Source organism: Oratosquilla oratoria, chromosome 40, assembly GCF_046742065.1.
Source record: "Oratosquilla oratoria isolate Oo_2021 chromosome 40, ASM4674206v1, whole genome shotgun sequence".
Classification (NCBI taxonomy): domain Eukaryota; kingdom Metazoa; phylum Arthropoda; class Malacostraca; order Stomatopoda; family Squillidae; genus Oratosquilla; species Oratosquilla oratoria.
Genome location: NC_134816.1, coordinates 6,803,749 through 6,824,305, shown reverse-complemented (window position 1 = coordinate 6,824,305; position 20,557 = coordinate 6,803,749). Strand labels below are relative to the sequence as shown.

Genomic DNA, 20,557 nt, shown 5'->3' with positions numbered 1-20,557 from the left:
TCCACCCCCTTGGTTTGTCTCTCTGTTTCTAATCCAATAATTATATGCATCATGTCCTACACTGTTGGGTGGTAGTGGACCTTTTAATTTCGTTTCCACAATTCCCATTATGTCCGGTTCTTTTTCCTTCAGATAATCATTCAGCTCATTCAGTCCTGTTATTAATCCATCTATATTTGTGTAAGACACTTTTAGTTTTCTGCCACTTCCATTGTATTCTCTAGTATGTCGTATTTCCTTATTTTCATATTCACTACTCTCCAATAGAATTTTTCTTTTTCAGACTGTTCTGTTCTTGTTTTTTCCTTAGCTTCATGTCTTTTCTTTTTTTCCTCCTCTCTTTCCTCTTTATTTATTTCTCTTTTTATCCATACCTTTTTATATTGTTCACTTGTTGCTAGTTTTCCTGTTTTTGCTAAGATATTCTCTGCTGTCGTTTGTGACCTGAATTTAATCTTAATTGGCCTGGACTTATCTGTACTATTCTTCCCGAGTCTATACATCTCTTCAATTTGTTTCCCTATTTCAGGTTCATCTTCCTGAACTAATTCTAGTAAACTGCTTACTTTTTCTTTTTCCTCATTCATTCTTGTGGTTCTATTTGGGTTATATTTCTCTTCCATTCCTAATATAATTATACATTTCTTTTTATCTGCTAAGTCCCTTACTATATTCTCCTTCTGTCTCATCACTTTAATAACTGAGTCTTCAGTTTGTTTTTTCATTTGCTGTTTAATTATATCAGTAAATGCAACTCTACTGTTTTCTTGGATCTTTTTCCAACCCTGTGCTTCCTTTGCTATGGCCTCTTTATTGTCTTTATTATTCCTCTTTAATTCCTCATTCTCCTCTTTTACTTCTTTTAACTCTCTTTTTAAATCTTCCATTTCTTTAGTTAAGTTTTTGTTCACCTTCTCAAGTTCTTCCCGTTTTTCAACTTTTGCGCAATCTTTGCTACGTTACCGAACCTCTTCTCCCAATGATCTGTTATTTGTTCAAGTTTTTCCTCTAGTCTTGCCAATCGGGGGAGGTTGGTATCCTTCCCCCCCTCATTAAATCCCTGGAAATTATTTTCTTCACCGTCCATTGTGCTGCTCTTATCTATATTTCTAATCTTAATGCTTTTACTGATATTTTCGATTTCCCCAGTGTTGTCAGCTGATCTTTTGTTTAAATTTTTCCAGCTGTCAGGGGGAGCCCGTTCGTCTCCCTCCTCATTTTCTTCCATTTCCCTCAGTAATCCCTCCCCTTCTCCCCTTTCATTACCTTTTTACTACACGAGATTTCCCCTTCCCTACAAATACAATAAGGTACTTCCTCGTAGTTGAGATCCACGAAATATGCATTTTTTTCCGGAGTTCCAATCCATGCCGTGAATCCGACGAAAGTGTATTTACCTAGTTGTATTTACCTAGTTGTATTTTGCGGGAAGGGGAGCTATGCTCGTGATGTCCCGCCTTTGTATCTTGCAGTGTCTAGTTTGTTTTTAAACTCATGAATGGATTTTGCGCATACTATTCCATTGTCCAGTTTGTTCCAAGTGTCCAAAACTCTATGAGGAAAACTGTTTTTCTTCAGTTCTCTTCTATAGCTATGTTTTTTTATTTTCTTTCCATGTCCTCTTGTGTTTCTTTTGTCCCAGTTAAGTAAGTTCTCACTATCGAGTACCTCTGTGCCTTTCATGATTCTGTAGATGGTCAATAGGTCACCTCTCTCTCTCTTCTTTGCTCCAGTGTCGGTAACTCCAGTTTAGCCAATCTCTCCTCGTATGATAGGTTTGCAAGTGCAGGTGCCATTTTTGTAGCTGCTCTTTGGATTCTTTCTATTTTCTTTATATTCTTTTTGGTACTGGGGGACCACAATGTCGCTGCATACTCTAATCTAGGCCTTATCAATGTAACCAATATTTTTTTCATCATGTCTTCGTCCAAGTATGTAAACGCCACTTTTATTGATCTTAGCAAGTTGTAAGTCTCCCCGACAATTTTGTTAATCTGTATATCATAGGACAAGTCGTTCGTGATAATTACTCCCAAATCTTTTTCGGATCCTACTTTCTTTACTTCTTTGGTTCCAATTGTATATTTTCCTGATATTCTGTTTTTGCTTTTTCCAAACTCCATTATGCTACACTTCTTAGTATTAAAGTCCACTTCCCATTTCTGACTCCAGTTCCATACCCTATTTAGGTCTTCTTGCAGTGCTTCACAGTCCTCATCAGTTTCTATTTTCCTTAGCAGTTTGGCGTCATCGGCAAAGAAGCTCATGTAGCAGTTCACGTCCTCATCCATGTCATTCATATAGATAGCAAACATTATTGGTGCCAGCACAGATCCTTGCGGTACTCCACTGATCACCTATTTCCAGTCTGAATATTTTTCTCTGAGCACTACTCTCATCTTTCTACCAGTCAGAAAGTCCTCTATCCATTTTAGTAGGTTTCCCTGTATTCCTCCTATGTGTTCCAGTTTTTTTTAGTAGTTTTCTGTGTGGTACTTTGTCAAAGGCTTTTTGCAAGTCTAGGAATGCACAATCAGCCCATCCATTTCTTTCTTGCACTATGTCTATTAGTCTTGAGTAAAAGCATATTAAGTTTGTGGAGCATGATCTTCCTTGTCTGAATCCGAATTGTCTTGGGTTTAATATGTCATTGTCTTCCAGATGTTTTACCCATCTATTCTTGATTATTTTCTCACAAATTTTGGCTATGGTGCTTGTTAGTGATACTGGCCTATAGTTGGTGGGTTCTTCTTTGTTTCCTCCTTTGTGTATTGGTACAATGTTAGCGTTTTTCCAGTCCTCGGGTATCTTTCCTTCTTTGAGTGAGCTGTTTATTAAGATGTGTATTTTGTCTGTTAGTTCTTCTTTGCACTCCTTTAGAATCCAATTTGCAATACCGTCCGGGCCATGTGATTTTCTGACATCCAGCCTTGATAAATGTTCTGATATTTCCTTTAGTGATGCTGTAAACTCATTCATGAGGGGAGATTTCTTGTTTTTATCTATGTCACAATTTGGTATTTTCTCTCTGGTGAAAACAGATTTAAAGTGGTTGTATGTACTCTCTCTCTCGCTTTTGTCTTGGTACATGCCTGTTTACCCCTTCATTGTAGTTTTCCATCAATATATTCCATTTCTCTTCCACTGCTGTTTCTTCCCTGTAAAATATTTCCCAGTTTGCATTCCGGAAGAATGTCTTTAGTTTTGTAAAGTCTGTTTTGTTGTACCTCAGTCTTCCTTTCCTATGTGTGTGTGTGTGTGTGTGCGCGTGTGTGCGTGTATGTGTCTGTGTTCACATGTACAAGTAAGCATGTACATGTGTGTGTCTGTGTTTGTATTTGTGTGTACACACACGCGTAACCACTTCAGTACGGGACTTAAATCTCGCGGGCAGCAGCCAATGCCAGCCGTATGACGTAACGTAATAATATTCGCATCATAAAATATAGTCACCGCATATATCGATCGTTCTCTCTTTCACCCGCGAATTTTGAAAACCACAGAGAATGGGATTCAGGGCGCATTTGGGAGAATGTAAAAACACAGGGGCGACTACAATAAATATAATCAAGACGCCGATATGGCAGCGTCGCGAATCCACTTGCTCCTCATGACGCCTACATGTGCGGCACCGTATGGAAGGGGTATTCACAACATATACTGGTTGTCTAACACGTGTCTACGTGTGCGTGTCTACACGTGTGTAAGCGTGTATATGTCTGTTTTTGATCTCCCAAACCACCACCGCCAGTAACAACAAGAACCTCATAAGAGAAATTAAGACACAACAAGCGCAGTCATTATCAGACTTATTAGTTGTGTTCCAAATGAAAGAAACATTACACTTCAACAGGTTAGGGCGGTAAAATTTCACGATAGCACGGCGCAGGTGGTGGAAGCGACAAGCTAAAGCTTGTTGGCTACCCCCCTACCACCCCCTACTCCCCCTCTCCTCCCCTCCCTCCCTCCTGCATCAGTACCCGGAGGTTGACATGTGACCGCAGGCAGCCACCCACGGCTATCCCCTTGCCCCACACCCTTGTTTGAGCAGTTCCCAGTGTACATAATGACCGCGTTATATGAGGATCGACTGTATATGGTAAAATAGAAAGCAGTCACCACAAATGTTTGCGATGTTGCCACGTGTGTGCGTATGTGTGCCCGACTTGGCGCGAATTTTAAAACGGTTCTCTACATTTGAGATGGTTTTGAAATAAAATCCGTGTATGATTGAATCCATGTTATTTGAATCTGCATTATTTGAGGGACTCCTGTACACTATTTGGGCTAGGCATTTACTGTTTGCACTATTCTGATTGTATGTATATATATATATATATATATATATATCTTTTTTTTTTTTTTTCTCTTGGCAGTTATGGATTGCTCCACTTGGGACATGAAGAGCAACCACCATAAAGGGAGAAGCCACTGGAATCAGAGGGCTGAAGAGCCTGTAAGCTGGAATATGGAAAATCAGGAGGAACCAAGACCACCAGGCACCACTCCACCTCCTCCACCCCCACCAACACGACATACCCCCACACCTCCACTAGATTATCGAAGTCAGAGCCAACGCAACCGAGATGCTGAAAATCTTCGCAGTGGTGAGGCAGCAAACAATTCTCAGTTAGGGGCCACAACTGGGTCATGTTCCAGTCTACTAGGACCCCCACCACCTCCACACTTTACCAATGCCTTTCCAATAATTACCAGTGCCTCACTTTTCCCAGGTTCAGATGGACCCTCACATGCTGTTCAAGGGCATTTTCCTTCCCAGCCACCATGGGCACAAGTGCACCAAGGCTACTACAGTCGAGTTGCAGGGTATGACAGCTTTGACCAGAAGTGGTGGTCTCGTCAGAAGCAGTCTATGGATGCATATCTAGGGGGCCATGCTTGGCAGACAGGAGAGGAGGACCCCATAGACCATCACCTACAGTCCTCCATGCCAAGGTGGTCCTTTGGAACAAGAGTCAAAAAGGATGATGAGACACAATCCTCAAGGCATCTTGCACATAGTCAAAGTGTAGGTAGGGTCCATAGAGATGGTAGCAGAGAGGGAAACAGAGGACATGAAAGGTTGCATGAACGTAGTCACAGTCATGGATATCTCCAGAACAGAGATCATCACAGGAGATCATTATCTGCATATCGACTGGATAACAGGCGGCGTGATTTTCCTCCAGATTTGAATAACCGAATCACTCGAGACAAAAACACAAAAAGAAATCCTGCCTTGTTTGAAGGTCCAGGTAATGGTGGGTGGAACATGGAGATGCATGGCTCCCAGTGCACTCAACCACTATCCTTCAAAAAAAGTATCAAGGGGGGGAAAAAGAAGAAAAAGAAAAGTCAGCTTCGAGTCCCAACACCTAGTAAAAAGTCTTTGCATAGTAGCAGTATGAAAGGTACTTTGAGAATAGGTCAACTCCAAGGGGGAGTTAGTCGTCTACAGGGTAGCAATACTCGCTTGCAGGGAGGGAGCAGCTCAGCTATGAGCTTAAGAGCTGAAGGGCTGAACTTAAAGGGCAAGGGAAAGCTGACACAAACTTCTAAAAACTTGTCATCTTTTGCCGAGTCTGCCAAAAGGAAAGCCCTTGCAATGGCGGCCAATAATTTGCGCAAGACCTTCTTGGCCACAAAGAAGAAAACTGTTAAAACTTGTGGAAGTGAGGAAAAAGAAGATCCAGATGGTAATGAAAGTAATGAGAATCAGGAGGATAAAGCACAAGACTTATCCATGCGCAAAAATAACACCCAGACTGTGTCCCTCGAGTATGACATTGACATAAAATTTAGTGCCAGAGAGTGGGAATCTGTTGGGCGTGGTCAAGGGGGATCCACTGATGTCTTGGGTTCCACTGTGGGCAACAGGACAAGACGCAGCACTGAGGGCAAGTCTGGGGATGATGAGAAGGAGGATTCAGGAACATATTCTGATATAGAAGAAGCTTACAGCACTTGGTCTAGTGCAGTGACAAGGCCCCAGTCAACAGGCCCAGCATCTGTACGTAGAAGACACTTATCGGAGAGTTCAGGTGTCATTGACCTTAGGAAGAGACCCAGTAGTGCATCATCAACAGGGCGATCCTTGACTGGTCGTATGAGGTCTTGCTCAATGAGTTTGGTTGAAGGCAGCGGAGAGACATCTCGACCAGCAGAAGGTGTTAACAGACTAGCACCTATCATGCCCAAGTTAAAAAGACTCATACTCAAGCAGTTACTAACAATGGATAAGAAGTCTTTACAGGTATGTCTTATCAAGTTTGGTTTATCTAAATTAACCATTTCAGTGAGAGTCTGATTCTTGCATGCAGCATCAGCTGCCATATGTACTATTCATCACACTGCTTGCATTATAAGATATAAAGTCACTGCTGTATTACTTGTTCTCTTTTACTCTGAGTAATAATACATATACCAAAGGCTCTTTCCCCCTTACATGGGAGGTAGCCAAAAAACAAAAGTATAAAATCCACTCCCATTCTATCCCCATATACTCCACTCCCATCCACCCCCTCTCTCCCTCTTATCTTGGCTCCTCCGGGATGACTGCTCATCCCTGCATCTCGCCCATTACCCAGGGTCAGAAGCAGTGTTGCAAGACACAGCGCATCCACAGCAAGGCCTCTTCATTAAATCAGCAACCCCCCCTTCTCCATCCCCTCATGCAGAAATGCAGAAGACAGGGAGAAATCCCTTTGGGCAGTGCCAATTTATTTTTCACACACAATTTCTCACCCCCCCCCCCCATCCCCCACCCACTCACCCTCATGCATCACAGCATCAATACACAACCATTCTCCATTCACCCCTATCGTCTGTCCTTCCTCAACAGACATTCCCCTCTTTTCCTGTGCCCCTTTTACCCTATCCATCTCATCCTTGGTGACCCCCTCATGATTACTCCTTCCACCTCTGCCTTCCACACCTCTTTTACTAATCTTTCTTCACTCATTCTTTCTATTATGTCCAAACCATCCCAGTAATCCTTCATCAACCCTATCTCCCAACTCCCTTTCCACCACCATTCTTCTCACCTCCTCGTTTCTCACTCTATCCCTTATCATACTATCCCTCATCTCAAACACATTCAAACCCTTCTTCTCTTCCTCTGTCTATGTCCCATGATTCTGCCCCATACAGTGCTTTCAGCACAATCACGCCTTCATACAATCTCCTCTTAGCATCCATTCCCAAATGTCTATTTCTCATTACACTTTTTAATCTCCTAAGGCATTTGCTTCTCTCAGTCTACATTCTACCTCCACCTCCACTCCCTTTCCTGCCACATTTGCACCCAAGTATCTAAAACTATCCACTTCATCCATTCTCTCTCCCTTAATACTTCCAGTCTGCTGCCACTTTGATCCCCATGTACATCTCATCACCTTTTACCAACATTTATTTTCAACTTTTGCACACCTTCCCAAACTCTGTCACTAACTTCCTCAATCCCTCCTCTGATCCTGCTATAAGCTCAGTGTCATCAGCAAACAACAACTGGCTTATCTCCCACTTTTCTCCATTTTCTTTTAATCATCTCCATATGGGAATGGATGCTAAGAGGAGACTGTATGAAGGAGTGATTGTGCCAACAGCACTGTATGGGGCAGAAACATGGAACATAAGAGAAGAGAGAAGGAGTTTGAATGTGTTTGAGATGAGGTGTCTGAGAAGTATGATGGGGGTTACTAGGCTAGATAGAATGAGAAATGAGGAGGTGAGGAGGAGAACAGGGGTGGAAAAGGAGCTGGGAGATAGGGTTGATGAAAGAATATTAGGATGGTTTGGACACATGGAAAGAATGAGTGAAGAAAGACTAGTAAAAGAGGTGTGGAAGGCAGATGTGGAGGGAGTGAACATGAGGGGATGTCCTAGGATGAGGTGGATGGATGGGGTGAAGGGGGCTTTGGGGAAGAGGGGAATGTCTGTTGAGGAAGGACGGGAGAGGACAGAAGATGGGTAAATGGAGAATGGTTGTATATGGATGATGTTGTGATAGCATGAGTGGAATGGGCAGGTGGATGGGGGGTGAGGTAGTATGTGCGAGCAAAATTTGACGCAGCCCGAAGGGATTTCTCCCCATCCTCTCCTTTTATGCAATGGGGGGACGGAGAGGGGGGGGTCGCATATTTAATGAAGCGGCCTTGCCGTAGATGTGCTGTGTCTTGCGACACTGCTTTCTGATTCAGGGCAGTGGACAAGGTGCAGGGATGACCCGTCATTCAGGAGGTGCTAAGATGAGAGGGAGGGTGGAGGGATGTGGAGTGTATTCAGGGATGGAATGGGTGGGAATGATTTTATGCCTTTTTCTTTTTGGCTACCCCCCTTGTAAGGGGGAAAAAGCTTTGGTATATGTATGTATCTCCATTATCCTTACATTTACCTCTCATACCACCCTATCCACGTATAAATTAAACAGCCAAAGTGACATAACACATCCCTGGCAAAGTCCCACCTTTACCTCAAACCACTCATTCTCTCCATTTCTGATTCTAACACAAGCTCTACTACATGCATATACCAAAGGCTTTTTCCCCTTTACAAGGGAGGTAACCAAAAAAACAAAGGCATAAAAACCACTCCCACCCATTCCATCCCCAACATACTCCACTCCTATCCGCCTCTTTCCCTCCCTCTTATCTTGGCACCTCCTGGATGACAGGTCATCCCTGCATCATGCCCACTGCCCTAGGTCATAAGTAGTGTTACAAGACACAGCACATCCACAGCAAGGCCACTTTATTAAACTGGCACCCCCCCCCCCTCTCTCTCTGTCCCCTCATGCAGAAAAGATGGGGGAGAAATCCCTTAGGGCTGCCTCAGTTTATTTCTCACACATACTCCATCACCCCCCATCCCCCACCTGCTCCCCCTCATGCATCACAGCATCATCCATGCACATTCTCCATCCCCCCCCCCATCTTCTGTCCTTTACTATCCTTCCTCAACAGATATTCCCCTCTTCCCAACGCCCCTTTTACCCCATCCATCCATCTCATCCTAGGTTGCCCCCACATGTTCACTCCTTCCACCGCTGCTTTCCACACCTCTTTTACTAGTCCTTCTTCACTCATTCTTTCCACATGCCCAAACCATCCCAATACTCTTTCATCAACCCTATCTCCCAACTCCTTTTCCACCCCCGTTTTCTTCCTCACCTCATTTCTCACTCTATCCAGCCTAGTAACCACTATTAAACTTCTCAGGCACCTTATATCAAACACATTCAAACTCCTCTCTTCCTCTCTTATGTTCCATGTTTCTGCCCCATACAGTGATGTCAGCACAATCACTCCTTCATATAATCTCCTCTTAGCATCCATTCCCAAATGTCTATTTCCCATTACACTTTTTAATCCCCCAAGGCTTCTCTCAAACTGTATTCTACCTCCACTCCTCCCTTTCTCACTACATTTGCACCCAAGTATTTAAAACTATCCACTTCCTCCATCCTCTCTCACTTAATACTTCCAGTCTGCTACCACTTTCTCCCCTTGTACATCTCATTACCTTACTTTTACCCACATTTATCTTCAACTTCCTTCTTTCGCACATCTTCCCAAACTCTGTCACTAACTTCCTCAATCCCTCCTCTGATCCTGCTACAAGCGCAATGTTGTCAGCAAACAACAACTGGCTTATTTCCCACTTTTCTCCATTTTCTTTAACAATCTCCAATCCCTGACCCTCTACCCTTTTATTTACCTCTTGCACCACCTCATCCATGTATAAATTGAACAGCCAGGGTGACATAATGCATCCTTGATGAAGTCCCACCTTTACCTCAAACCATTCACTCTCCATTTCTGATTCTAACACAAGCTCTGCTACTCTTGTAAAAACTCTTGATTGCTCTTAACCCCTTCAGTATGGGCCAAAATCTCGCAGCATTAGCTGCCAGACGTATGATGTTGCGTCATAATACTCGCATTGTAAAAATTAAAGTCACCACTCTATCGATCGTTCTCTCTGTCACCCGTGAATTTTGATAACCATAGAAAATATAATGAAGCCAGTTTACAGAGTATGGGGGTCACGCAAGTACAACTACAATAGATATAATCAAGACGCCGATATGGCAGCCTTGCGTACCCACTTGCTCCTCGTGACGCCTACTTAGGCGTCACCGTATGGAAGGGGTTAATAGAATTTGAAGACCTGGAGAATAAAGAGCAAGGAGGGTGAGACAACAGCAGCCTAGACCAGTTCTTTCCCTTGGAACTTCCTGCCCCAAGTACAATAGAAGCTTCAAAGTCCTCTCAGAGCCCACCAGTAAATCTTACCCCATTTATTATCTAAAATACTTTTAAGAATGAAGGCCATCATTCTTGAGCTCAAGGGATAGCCAAGATGATGTTTCAATGCTAGATGGTGTTCTGAATGTAAGTGTGCCAAAGCGGTCCTTACAAGATAGGGATTTGTTGTGTGAAGTTGAAGGATTTGTTTATTGACCTGAGTGTGTATGATTTTTTTATGTGGCAAAGGTCGTAGGTTATATAAATTTGTAATATACTGCTGGCATAGTCTCTCTTTTCTGTATTTCTCATTTCTCTCCATGTATATTTCCTCCTTTAGTTCTATCTCAATATGTGGTCACTCTTCCCAGTTGCTGTCTTGTATTCAATTTAACCACAATTTCAGGTTCTGACATAAAGAATAAATCTAGTCTAAAAATTTCTTCATTATTTCTATATCTGGTGTTTTCCATTGTCATTGTATGTTTCATAGTCATTTGAAGTAATACATTTCCCTATAATTCCTCTCCACCTTTCAGTATCATCTCCAAACAGAATTCTTTTCAGTTAAAATCTCCCATAAGTATCACATTTCCATTATCTTTCAGCACCCCATTTAATGAAAGCCTTGTATCTTCTAACATTTTAGAGTAATCTCTCTCCAAGAACCCATATTTTTGGGGGGCACATAAATCACCAGACTTTCTTTTTCATGTCATTATCTTCAACTCTTATCATGATCATTTCCACACTGTTCCCTCCATTTGTAACTTTTGTCACATTTAGATGCTGAAAACATGACTCCACCCTGTTTTTTGTCTCTGTTTCTAAGCCAATTATTATAAAATCCATTTCCAATACTGGTGATAATGGACCCCTTAATTTTGTCTCTACAATTCCCATTACAATAACATAAACATAAGAACATAAGAAGATCAGAATAAAGGAGACTGCAAGAGACCATAAAGCCTACACTAGGCAGCTCCATATCCATCACCACCTGTCATCCCCATCCATAAAGTTGTCTAATCGTTTTTTTAAAACAACTGATAGTTTCAGTGCTTACTACATGGTTACTAAGTTTATTCCATTCATCGACCACCAGTAAACCAATTCTTGCCTATTTCCTTCTTAGATATTTCAAAATACGCTCACTAAGATGATTCATACTTACATTCCTTTTAAGGACAGACGTCCCCCAAACCAGGCTCGCCCAAAGTGGCTTGACAAAGAAACTGAAAAAAGTATTGCTAAAAAGAGACAGGCTTATAAGAAATATAAGTGTTCGAGTGCATCTAATGACTATGAAAGCTATGTATCAATACAGAGAGATTTAAAAAAGACAATAAGAAAAAGAAAACGACAATACGAAATGAACATTGCTGATAAATCCAAAGAGAATCCCAAAGAATTCTATAGTTACAATAGAGATAAAAAGGTTGTTAGAAATCACATTGGTCCACTATTATCTGCTGATGGTCAACTTGAATATTCAAATATATTCAAATGAAGGAATGGGTAATATCTTAAACAATTATTTTAGCTCGGTATTCGTAAATGAAACACCTCATAGTGAACTTCAAACTGAAACCTGTGAAAAGTCTAGGGTAAACTTACTACGGTAAATATAACAAAAGAAAAAATTAAAAGGTGTATAGATAAACTCAAAGTTAATAAAACACCAGGGCCTGATGGTTGGCATCCAAGAATCGTAAAGGAAATGAAAAATGAGATTGTTGTTCCATTAGAAATTATTTTCAAGAAATCCATCATATCCGGAGATGTCCCAAGAGAATGGAAGCTATCTAACGTTACTCCCATATTCAAAAAAGGTGACAAAAAGAAGCCAAATAACTACAGGCCTATAAGTTTGACTTCAATCGTAGGAAAAATAATGGAAACTATCATCAGAGATGCTATCGAACATCATTTAGAAAGTAACCGTTTGATAAATGATAGCCAGCATGGTTTCAGACAGAAACGTTCTTGAGTGACTAACTTACTCGAATTCTACAACACAGTTATCTCGAATTTTGACAAAAGAAACAATATAGATTTAATATATTTAGACTTTGCAAAAGCTTTTGATACTGTCCCACACGAAAGACTACTTACTAAATTAGCTTTACACGGAATAAGTGGTAGCCTACTAAGTTGGACTAGTAATTGGTTAAATGATCGAAAACAGAGAGTTGTTTTAAATGGAAAAACTTCTAGATGGAAAAATGTTACAAATGGAGTTCCTCAGGGTTCCGTTCTTGGGCCACTTCTATTCATAGTATATATAAATGATATAGACCATGGACTAAAATCAGCTGTTTCCAAATTTGCTGATGATACAAAACTGTGCGGAGTGGCAAATGATCACTCAAACCAATTAGATATTCAAGTAGATTTAGATAAATTACAGCAATGGTCTGAAAAGTGGCTAATGAAATTTAACACAAGTAAATGCAAGGTAATGCACATAGGTAAAAATAACAGTAAGTACGATTACAAGTTATTTGGAAATTTGTTAACAAAAGTGGATAGTGAAAAAGATCTCTGCGTAATTATCAGTAACGACCTCAAATCATCCAAGCAGTGTATTTCAGCCTCTGAGAAAGCAAATAAGATTCTGGGACTGATTGCGCGATCTTTTGATTTCAAAAGTCCATCACTCATTAACAAGCTATATAAATCGTTAGTTCGTCCACATTTGGAATACAGACGCTCCTCTACTTACGTTAATTCGTTTTACGTTTTTTTCGATTTTATGTTTGAACTGACTGTAAAAAAAAATTGTAAAAAAATTTTTTTTTTAGTGAATTTTTTAGTTTAGCGCGCTCTCCGTAGTTCAAACGATACACTTGACGCTGCGTCCATTGTTTACATTGCACAAACGACAGACTGAAAGTGCCTTGCCTCATCCTCCTCCTCCTCCCCTCCTCCTCCACCATCTCAATTTATGTTGCTTGAATTTAATTTATTTGAAATTGATGTTATTATTTTACAATGTTATATGTATAATTAATGATTTAGGGGTGTTTTGTAAGATAAGGTAATAGAATTTACGGATGTATAGTACAGTAACAACTTACGTTCATTTTCAACTTACGTTCGGCCGTTCGGAACGTAACTAAAACGTAAGTTGAGGAGCGTCTGTATGCTGTTTCCGTATGGTCACCGAATCTCATTAAAGACATTGACAGACTGGAAAAAGTACAACGGCAAGCCACAAAACTGATTCCAAATATCAAAAATAAATCATACGAAGATCGACTAAAACATATGAATCTGTTTTCCCTAAAGAAGCGTAGACTCAGAGGTGACTTGATACAGGTCTTTAAAATTCTAAAGGGAATTGACAACATCAAAAGTGACAAAATTTTCACATTGAATGAGAATCAGACGAGAAACAATGGTCTCAAACTGTCCGGAAATAGATTCAATTTGGAAGTAGGTAGAAACAACTTTGCCAACCGTGTAGTTAATGAATGGAATAAACTTCCTGCACAGGTAGTGCAATGTAGTTCAGTTCGAAGCTTTAAGAATCATTTAGATAAACACCTAAGCAAGATGCTGTAATGATTATAATTTATTTTTTATTGTTTTTGTTTTGTTATCATTTGTCTGTTTGATTTTCATTTATTATTAGTTATATGTCAATTTATTATTATTTACAATTTACCTGTTTGTTTATTATTTAACTATACCTATGCATTTATTCATGTATTTTATTTGTTATTTACATTATTATAGTTCTTATTTTATTGTTATGATTTTTTTTTCTCGCATCCGACCTAGATGTAGACCAAAAGGTCTCCTGTTGGCATGCTCTGCCTTTGTAATCCTTTGTAATTTGTCCAGTTTATACCCATTACTGCGAGTCCTGCCCTGTTGTTGTTGTTGTTGTCGTTCCCTAGACTGTCTGTCCGAGCAGTCCCGTCTCCCCAAGGAAGGCCACAGCCGAGACTGGGTTTTCCCACAAATCCTTTATAGAGTGTATGTTGTGTTGTTTGCGTGCATGATTGTGTATAATGCAGTCTTCCATTATGTGTTGTATGGTATGGGGTGAAGTGTTACATCCTGGGCAGCTGTTCACAACACGGTCGTCCAGCCTCCTCTGGTAGCTTAGAAGTGCTGGGTGGTGACCGCATCGCAGTCTGGCCAAGTGGACTCTGTCCTTACGTGGGAGAGAGGATTCAGAAGGGTGGATATCAGGGGGTCTGGCATGCAGCAGTGTGTTGTCTTTCAGTGTGTTAATGGAGCGGTGAGTGATATGATTATGAATATGTTTCCGGAGGCTGGTATTTGGTGGTTGTGGAGGAAGAGAAGAGAGTATCTTTGTGTAATAAAGGTCTTTGGGTGTAGTTTTAATGTTTCTTGGTGTGTGTGGGTGTTCTGCTATGTAGTGTAACGGGTGTGATGTGTTTGTGGTGGCTGCAGCAAGTGTTTGTGTGCCTCTCATGTCGAGGTGTTCCTTGACTTTGAGGACTTTTGTTTCATGGTGTAAATGGTCTGTAGGTGATGTATTTGTGCAGCCTGTAATTGTTTTTAGGGCTTTGTTTTGTATGATTTGAAGGGTGTTGTGGTGTGTCTCACTGAGATTAGGAGCCCATGCAGGACTCGCATAATTCATCACTGAGCGTATACATTGTTTGTATATTGTTATATTAGTTTCTTTGTTTTGTCCAAATGTTGTTCCAGTGATTGACTTAAGTGCGTTAAGTCTAGGTGTGCATTTGTTTTTTATGTTTGTGAGGTGTTGTTTGAAAGACATGGATGTATCATATGTTACACCAAGAATTTTCGGTGTGTTTGTGTGTGGTATTAGAGTGTTGTTGATGTAGAGATGAGGTATGTATTTGTGTTCTTTTGTCCAGTTGGTGAGAAGTGTTGCTGTAGATTTGGTTGGAGCTATTTTGAGTCTGTTTGTGATGAACCATGTGTTGAGTGTGTCAAGGTAAGGCTGGATTATTTCTGCAGCTTTGTCTGTGTTACGATGTGTGCATGTGATTGTTGTCGTCTGCGTAAGAAGAGATTTGTATTTCTGAGGTGTCTGGCGTGGGTAAGTCATGCATGTATAGATTAAATAATGTGGGGGATAGAACTGAGCCCTGCGGTACTCCGTTCTTAATGTTTCTGATGTGCGATGATTGGCCATTATATGACACATGAGCATTCCTGCCTGCCAGATAATTGGCCAGCCATCTTTTGGTGTTATTGTGCATGTCTGTGTTATATATTTTATTTGTTAGGTTGTGGCGGGGGATAGCATCAAAAGCTTTACTAATGTCCAATGTTATAAGAAGTGTTCTGTGGTGGGGCCTATCTGAATTGATGCCATCAAAAATTCTTTGTGTGAGGTTTGTCAGAAGAGTGTTTGTGGAGTGTAGTGGCCTAAAACCGTGTTGTGAGTCAGCAAGGGGAATATATGGTGTGACAAGTTTAAGTATTAGGCGTTCAATGACTTTAGAGGGGGTGCAGAGAAGTGTGATTGGGCGGTGCGATGATGGGATTGTTGGGTCTTTGTTCGGTTTTGGGATGGTGATTATTTTACCATGCTTCCAGATGTCGGGTATAGTGTTGTGTGAATAGCTGTAGTTTGCAATGTTTGTGAGTGCGTGTATACCTTGTGGTCCAATGTGTTTTAGGTGGATGTTGCTTATGTTATCAGGGCCACAGGCAGATGAGTGCTTGAGACTATGCATTATGAGTTTTGTCTGACTGTCTATGAAGGGTGTATAGTCTGAGTCTGTGGGAAAGTCTTTCTTACGTCGAATGGTGCGTCGGTCGTCAGGGTGAGATGTAAGATGGCTCGTCTGTGCAAAATGACGTATGAGTGCGTTTGCTTGTTGTCTGTTTGAGGGTAGATTATCTGTTGTTGTGATTATTGCTGCGTGAGAGCGTGTAGTGTTAGTGTTGGATAGTGTGATGCTGTTGAGTGTTTTGTACAATTTGCTGGTGTTTGTTTTGTGATCAAGTGTATTGATAAAGTTTTGCCAATTTTGTGTTTTTTGTTCATGTATTTTATTGGCAATCACAGTGTTTAGTGTTTGTATTTGGTCTGCTATGTTTTGAGGGATAGGTGTGGGGGTATCGTGTTTAAGTGTGTCACGTTGTCTGATGAGGCCTTGGATTTCTGGTGTGAAGTTGGGGTTGTGTGATTTTCTGTTGCCTCTAGGGATGTATCTCTTGTCTGCGTTTTGTATGATTGTATTAAAAGCGTGCACAGCATTGTTTATGTTTGTGATTGGTGTACTGTTAAGTGTTTCAAAATGTTGTTCTGTCTCTTCATTAAAGGCTTCCCAGTTAGCTCTCTTGTAATTGGTGTAAGTGTGTCTGTGGCCAGCTGGGGTGCATCTTGTTTTGGTGGTGATGATGATTGGAAGGTGGTCAGAACCAAGGGCTCCGACCACTCTCCATGATGTTGTTGGGGTTAGGCAGGGGGAGCAAAAGGTGATATCAGGAGAGGAGGGAGTGTAGAGGGCTTGGTATGGGATATGTGTATGATTATGCGTGTTGTTCATGATAGTCAATGAGTCGAGTTGAGTCTGTATATCAAGCCCTCTGTCTGTGTCGGGGTTGTCGACAAACCAGGCAGACGACTTGGCGTTGAAGTCACCACCCATGATCAGGTTGGGGATTGAGGTTAGTTGGCTGAGCTGAGGTCTGAAGGTGTTTGGAACTGTGGGGGATGATTGGGGGGGAATGTACATGTTAACTATTGTTAGTGTTGAATTGTTGCCTGTGCGGATACGAATGGATTGGGTTTCTGTTGTGTTATCTGTGGTAGGGAGGAGAATTTTGGTTGTGGCACTTGTGTCCACAAAACAGATGGAATGGTGGATCAGGGTGACGAGTCCACCGCCATTGCCGTCAGTCCGGTCTTGTCTGATGGTGGTGTAATTATGAAATGATGGTGTTTTGTGTGAGTGTCTTAATTTTGTTTCTTGTAGAATTGCAATGTGTATGTTGTGTTGTTTTATTATGCTGACCTTGTTTGCATCACCCTTGTTATAGCCTTTGATCCACTTGAACACTTCTATTAGATCACCCCGCACTCTGCCTCTTTCCAAAGAGTGTAAGTTTAGGTGCCTAAGCCTCTCTTCATAAGGCCTTTGCTTCTGACAAGTAATCAATAAGCTCATCTAATCCTGAAATTAATCTGTATATATTAGTATAAGTCACTTTTAATTTTCTGCACTCTCCATAACATTCTTTGTTCCTTTCATTTCCTTTTCTTGAAGATACCATTTTCTCAGTCTAATGTCAAACACTCTCCAAAAGATTTTTTTTTTTAAGCTTCACTTCTTGATGTCTTCTCTTTCCTTAAGGTTCATGTCACTTATAGTATTCAGTATTTACTAACTTTACTGTTCTTGCTAGTGTCTCCACTACCCTTTGTGACCTAAATAAAATAGGGGTTGATTTACTTCTACATATTTTCCCATTCTATTGGGAGGTGCTTAGAGTGAACTGCTTTAATAAGAAAGAAAAGGAGAAGGAGTATAAGAAGAAGCTGAGAGAGGAGTGGGATGGAGTGAAAGAGTAGAACTAGGAGTGGAGGAGGAATGGGGATGGTTCAAGGAGGGAGTCACAAGGTGTGCAAAGATGGTGTGTGGAACAAGGAGGATGGGAGGAAATAGAAGGAAGGGTAGTGAGTGGTGAGATGAGGAAGCAAAGAAGGTTGTAGAAGAGAAGAAATGAGCTTTCACAGATTGGCTACAAAATAGGATGAGGGAATCATATGAGAGGCACAAAGTAAAGAGAAGTAAAGCATAAGATAAAGGAAGCAAAAAGGAGAGCAGATGTGAAATGGTTTAAGAGTATGACAGAAAATTTTGAAAGTAATAAAAAGATGTTTTGGAAAGAAATTGAAAGAGGAAGAGGACGCAAATCAAGTAGAGAAGAAAAGGTAAAAGGTGCAGATGGAGAGGTGATAATGGAAGAGAAAGTAAGGGGAAGATGGGCAGAGTATTTTAGGGAGTTGCTAAATGTGAAGGAGGATAGGGAGAGAAAGGTAGTTGCAGTGGAAAGTGCTAAGAAAATGAGAGTGATGACTGAGGAAAATGGAGGAGAAATAAGGAAGGATGAAGTGAAGGCAGTTGTTAAGATGATGAGAGCAGGTAAGGCACCTGGTCTGGATGGATGTCATGCAGAATGTCTGAAGAAAGGAGGTACAGTGATGGTGGACTGGCTGGTGAGGTTATTTAATGTTTGTTTAAGAGAGGGTAGAGTGCCGGAAGAATGGAGGAGTGCCTGTATAGTTCCACTTTACAAGGGAAAAGGGGACAAGTGTGAGTGTAGTAGTTTCAAAGGGATCAGCTTGTTAAGTGTATTTGTGAAGGCTTATGGGAGGATCTTGATTGAGAGGATTAGGAGAGGAACAGAGGGAGTAATTGGTGAGGAACAGTGTGGGTTTAAGACAGGTAGGGCTTGCATAGATCAGATCTTTGTGGTAAAACAGATATGTGAAAAAGCTATGGGAAAAGATAAGGATTTTTGGGGGCTTTTATGGATCTGGAAAAGGCTTATGACAGGGTAGACAGGAAGGCACTGTGTTAGGTATTGCAGATATACAGGATAGGAGGAAAGCTTTTAGGAGCTGTGAAGAGTTTTTGTGAGAGTAGTTGAGCGTGTGTCAGGATTAGAAATGGAGAGAGTGAATGGTTTGAGGTAAAGGTGGGACTTCATCAGGGATGTGTTGTGTCACCCTGGCTGTTCAACTTATACATGGATGGGGTGGTGTGAGAGGTAAATGCAAGGGTAGTGGGTCAGGGATTGGAGATGGTTAAAGAAAATTGAGAAAAGTGGGAGGTGAGCCAGCTGTTGTTTGCAGATGACACTAAGCTTGTAGCAGGATCAGAGGAAGGATTGAGGAAGTTAGTGACAGAGTTTGGGAAAGTGTGAAAGAAGTTGAAGATAAATGTGGGTAAAAGTAAGGTGATGAGATGTACAAGGGTTGAAAGTGGCAGCAGACTGGAATTGAGTATTAAGGGAGAGAGACTGGAGGAAGTGGATAGTTTTAGATACTTGGGTACAAATGTGGCAGGAAAGGGAGGAGTGGAGGTAGAATGTAGATTGAGAAGTGAGTGAATGCCTTAAGGGATTAAGAAGTAATGAGAGATAGATATTTGGGAATGGATGCTAAGAGGAGATTGTATGAAAGAGTGATTGTGCCAACAGCACTGTATAGGGGCAGAAACACAGAACATAAGAGAGGAGGAGAGGAGTTTGAATGTGTTTGAGATGAGGTGTCTGAGAAGTATGATATGGTGTACTAGCAGCGAAGAAAATACACGGGAGCGATGAGCGATTTCACCCGGGAAAGTTCCAATGTCGCTCTCGCAAATCCAATAGCGGGAGCGATCGCCCTAAAAAAAATTGCTCCCGCGGCAAGATTAAACATTTTTCATGCATTATCCATCATTTGGCAATCCCTGAATCCCATCACCATTGATGAAAGGATCAGAGCAAACACAACTTACCCGTGATCAATCATTGCATTATCAATTGATATCATAAATGCAACGCATCAATCAACTTTAATTTGTTGATGCACATACGTATGTGTACGCGGTATAGCTGCTAGAGTTCAATGGCTTACCTAGCCTAGCTTCGTATCAGCTGCATGCGCGCGTATACTAGTACATGTTGACTAGACTCTACACGACTATCGTGCTACATAATGTCACTAGTTGCGAATTGCATGGTACCTGTATGCAGGGAAGTTCATTGGTTGCATGCAGCTAGCTGCCCAACCAACGTGCTGACTACATGTACAATGCACCATACCCAATACCACATCACCGCATGCATACGTACACTGTACATATGCAAACTCACTCGAGGCCTAGGAGGGAAACTGGGAAATCCCATTTATAACCTCGTTCGCATATTTATGAGAAAACAAAATAGAATCAAATGTTTGGTTAGTAATTGAAAGTAAATAAATCTAAGTATAAATATGAACATTTGATAATTATATATTTAGTTCATATATATGGATCTTTGGAGGGAGAATAAAAAATACAAAAGTAAAAAAATGATTCGTTAGCTAGCTTAGGTTTACGGTAGCTAGGTCATGTCCATGCCAAACTTTCGATGATCGTACATCATGGAGCGATTTCTAGTGAAGCGAGTGAAGATGAGTGAAGATGGTTTACCCTCAGATTCAGTCTTTTCAGAATCGAGGGAGAGTGTTTTGATGGCAGGAACCGCTTCTGGACCAGCAAAGCCTAATTCAAACTCTGCGGGCAAGGGCCAAGGAAAACGAAAACCAGTGAAGCATGAATCTACTATATGCTCATGGAACCTAGATTGGCTTG

General features: G+C 41.2%; 1 protein-coding gene across 4 annotated transcripts in view; it reads left to right on the top strand.

The window, feature by feature from the left end:
• LOC143020626 (uncharacterized) overlaps positions 1–20,557 on the top strand; it is a 154,014-nt gene that overhangs the window by 35,154 nt on the left and 98,303 nt on the right. For all 4 annotated transcript variants that reach the window (XM_076177101.1, XM_076177102.1, XM_076177103.1 and 1 more), the window contains one exon: positions 4,377–6,253. In XM_076177101.1, the coding sequence (XP_076033216.1) occupies positions 4,379–6,253 (1,875 nt within the window). In that variant the 5' untranslated portion in view covers positions 4,377–4,378. The remainder of the gene's footprint in view (positions 1–4,376; positions 6,254–20,557) is intronic.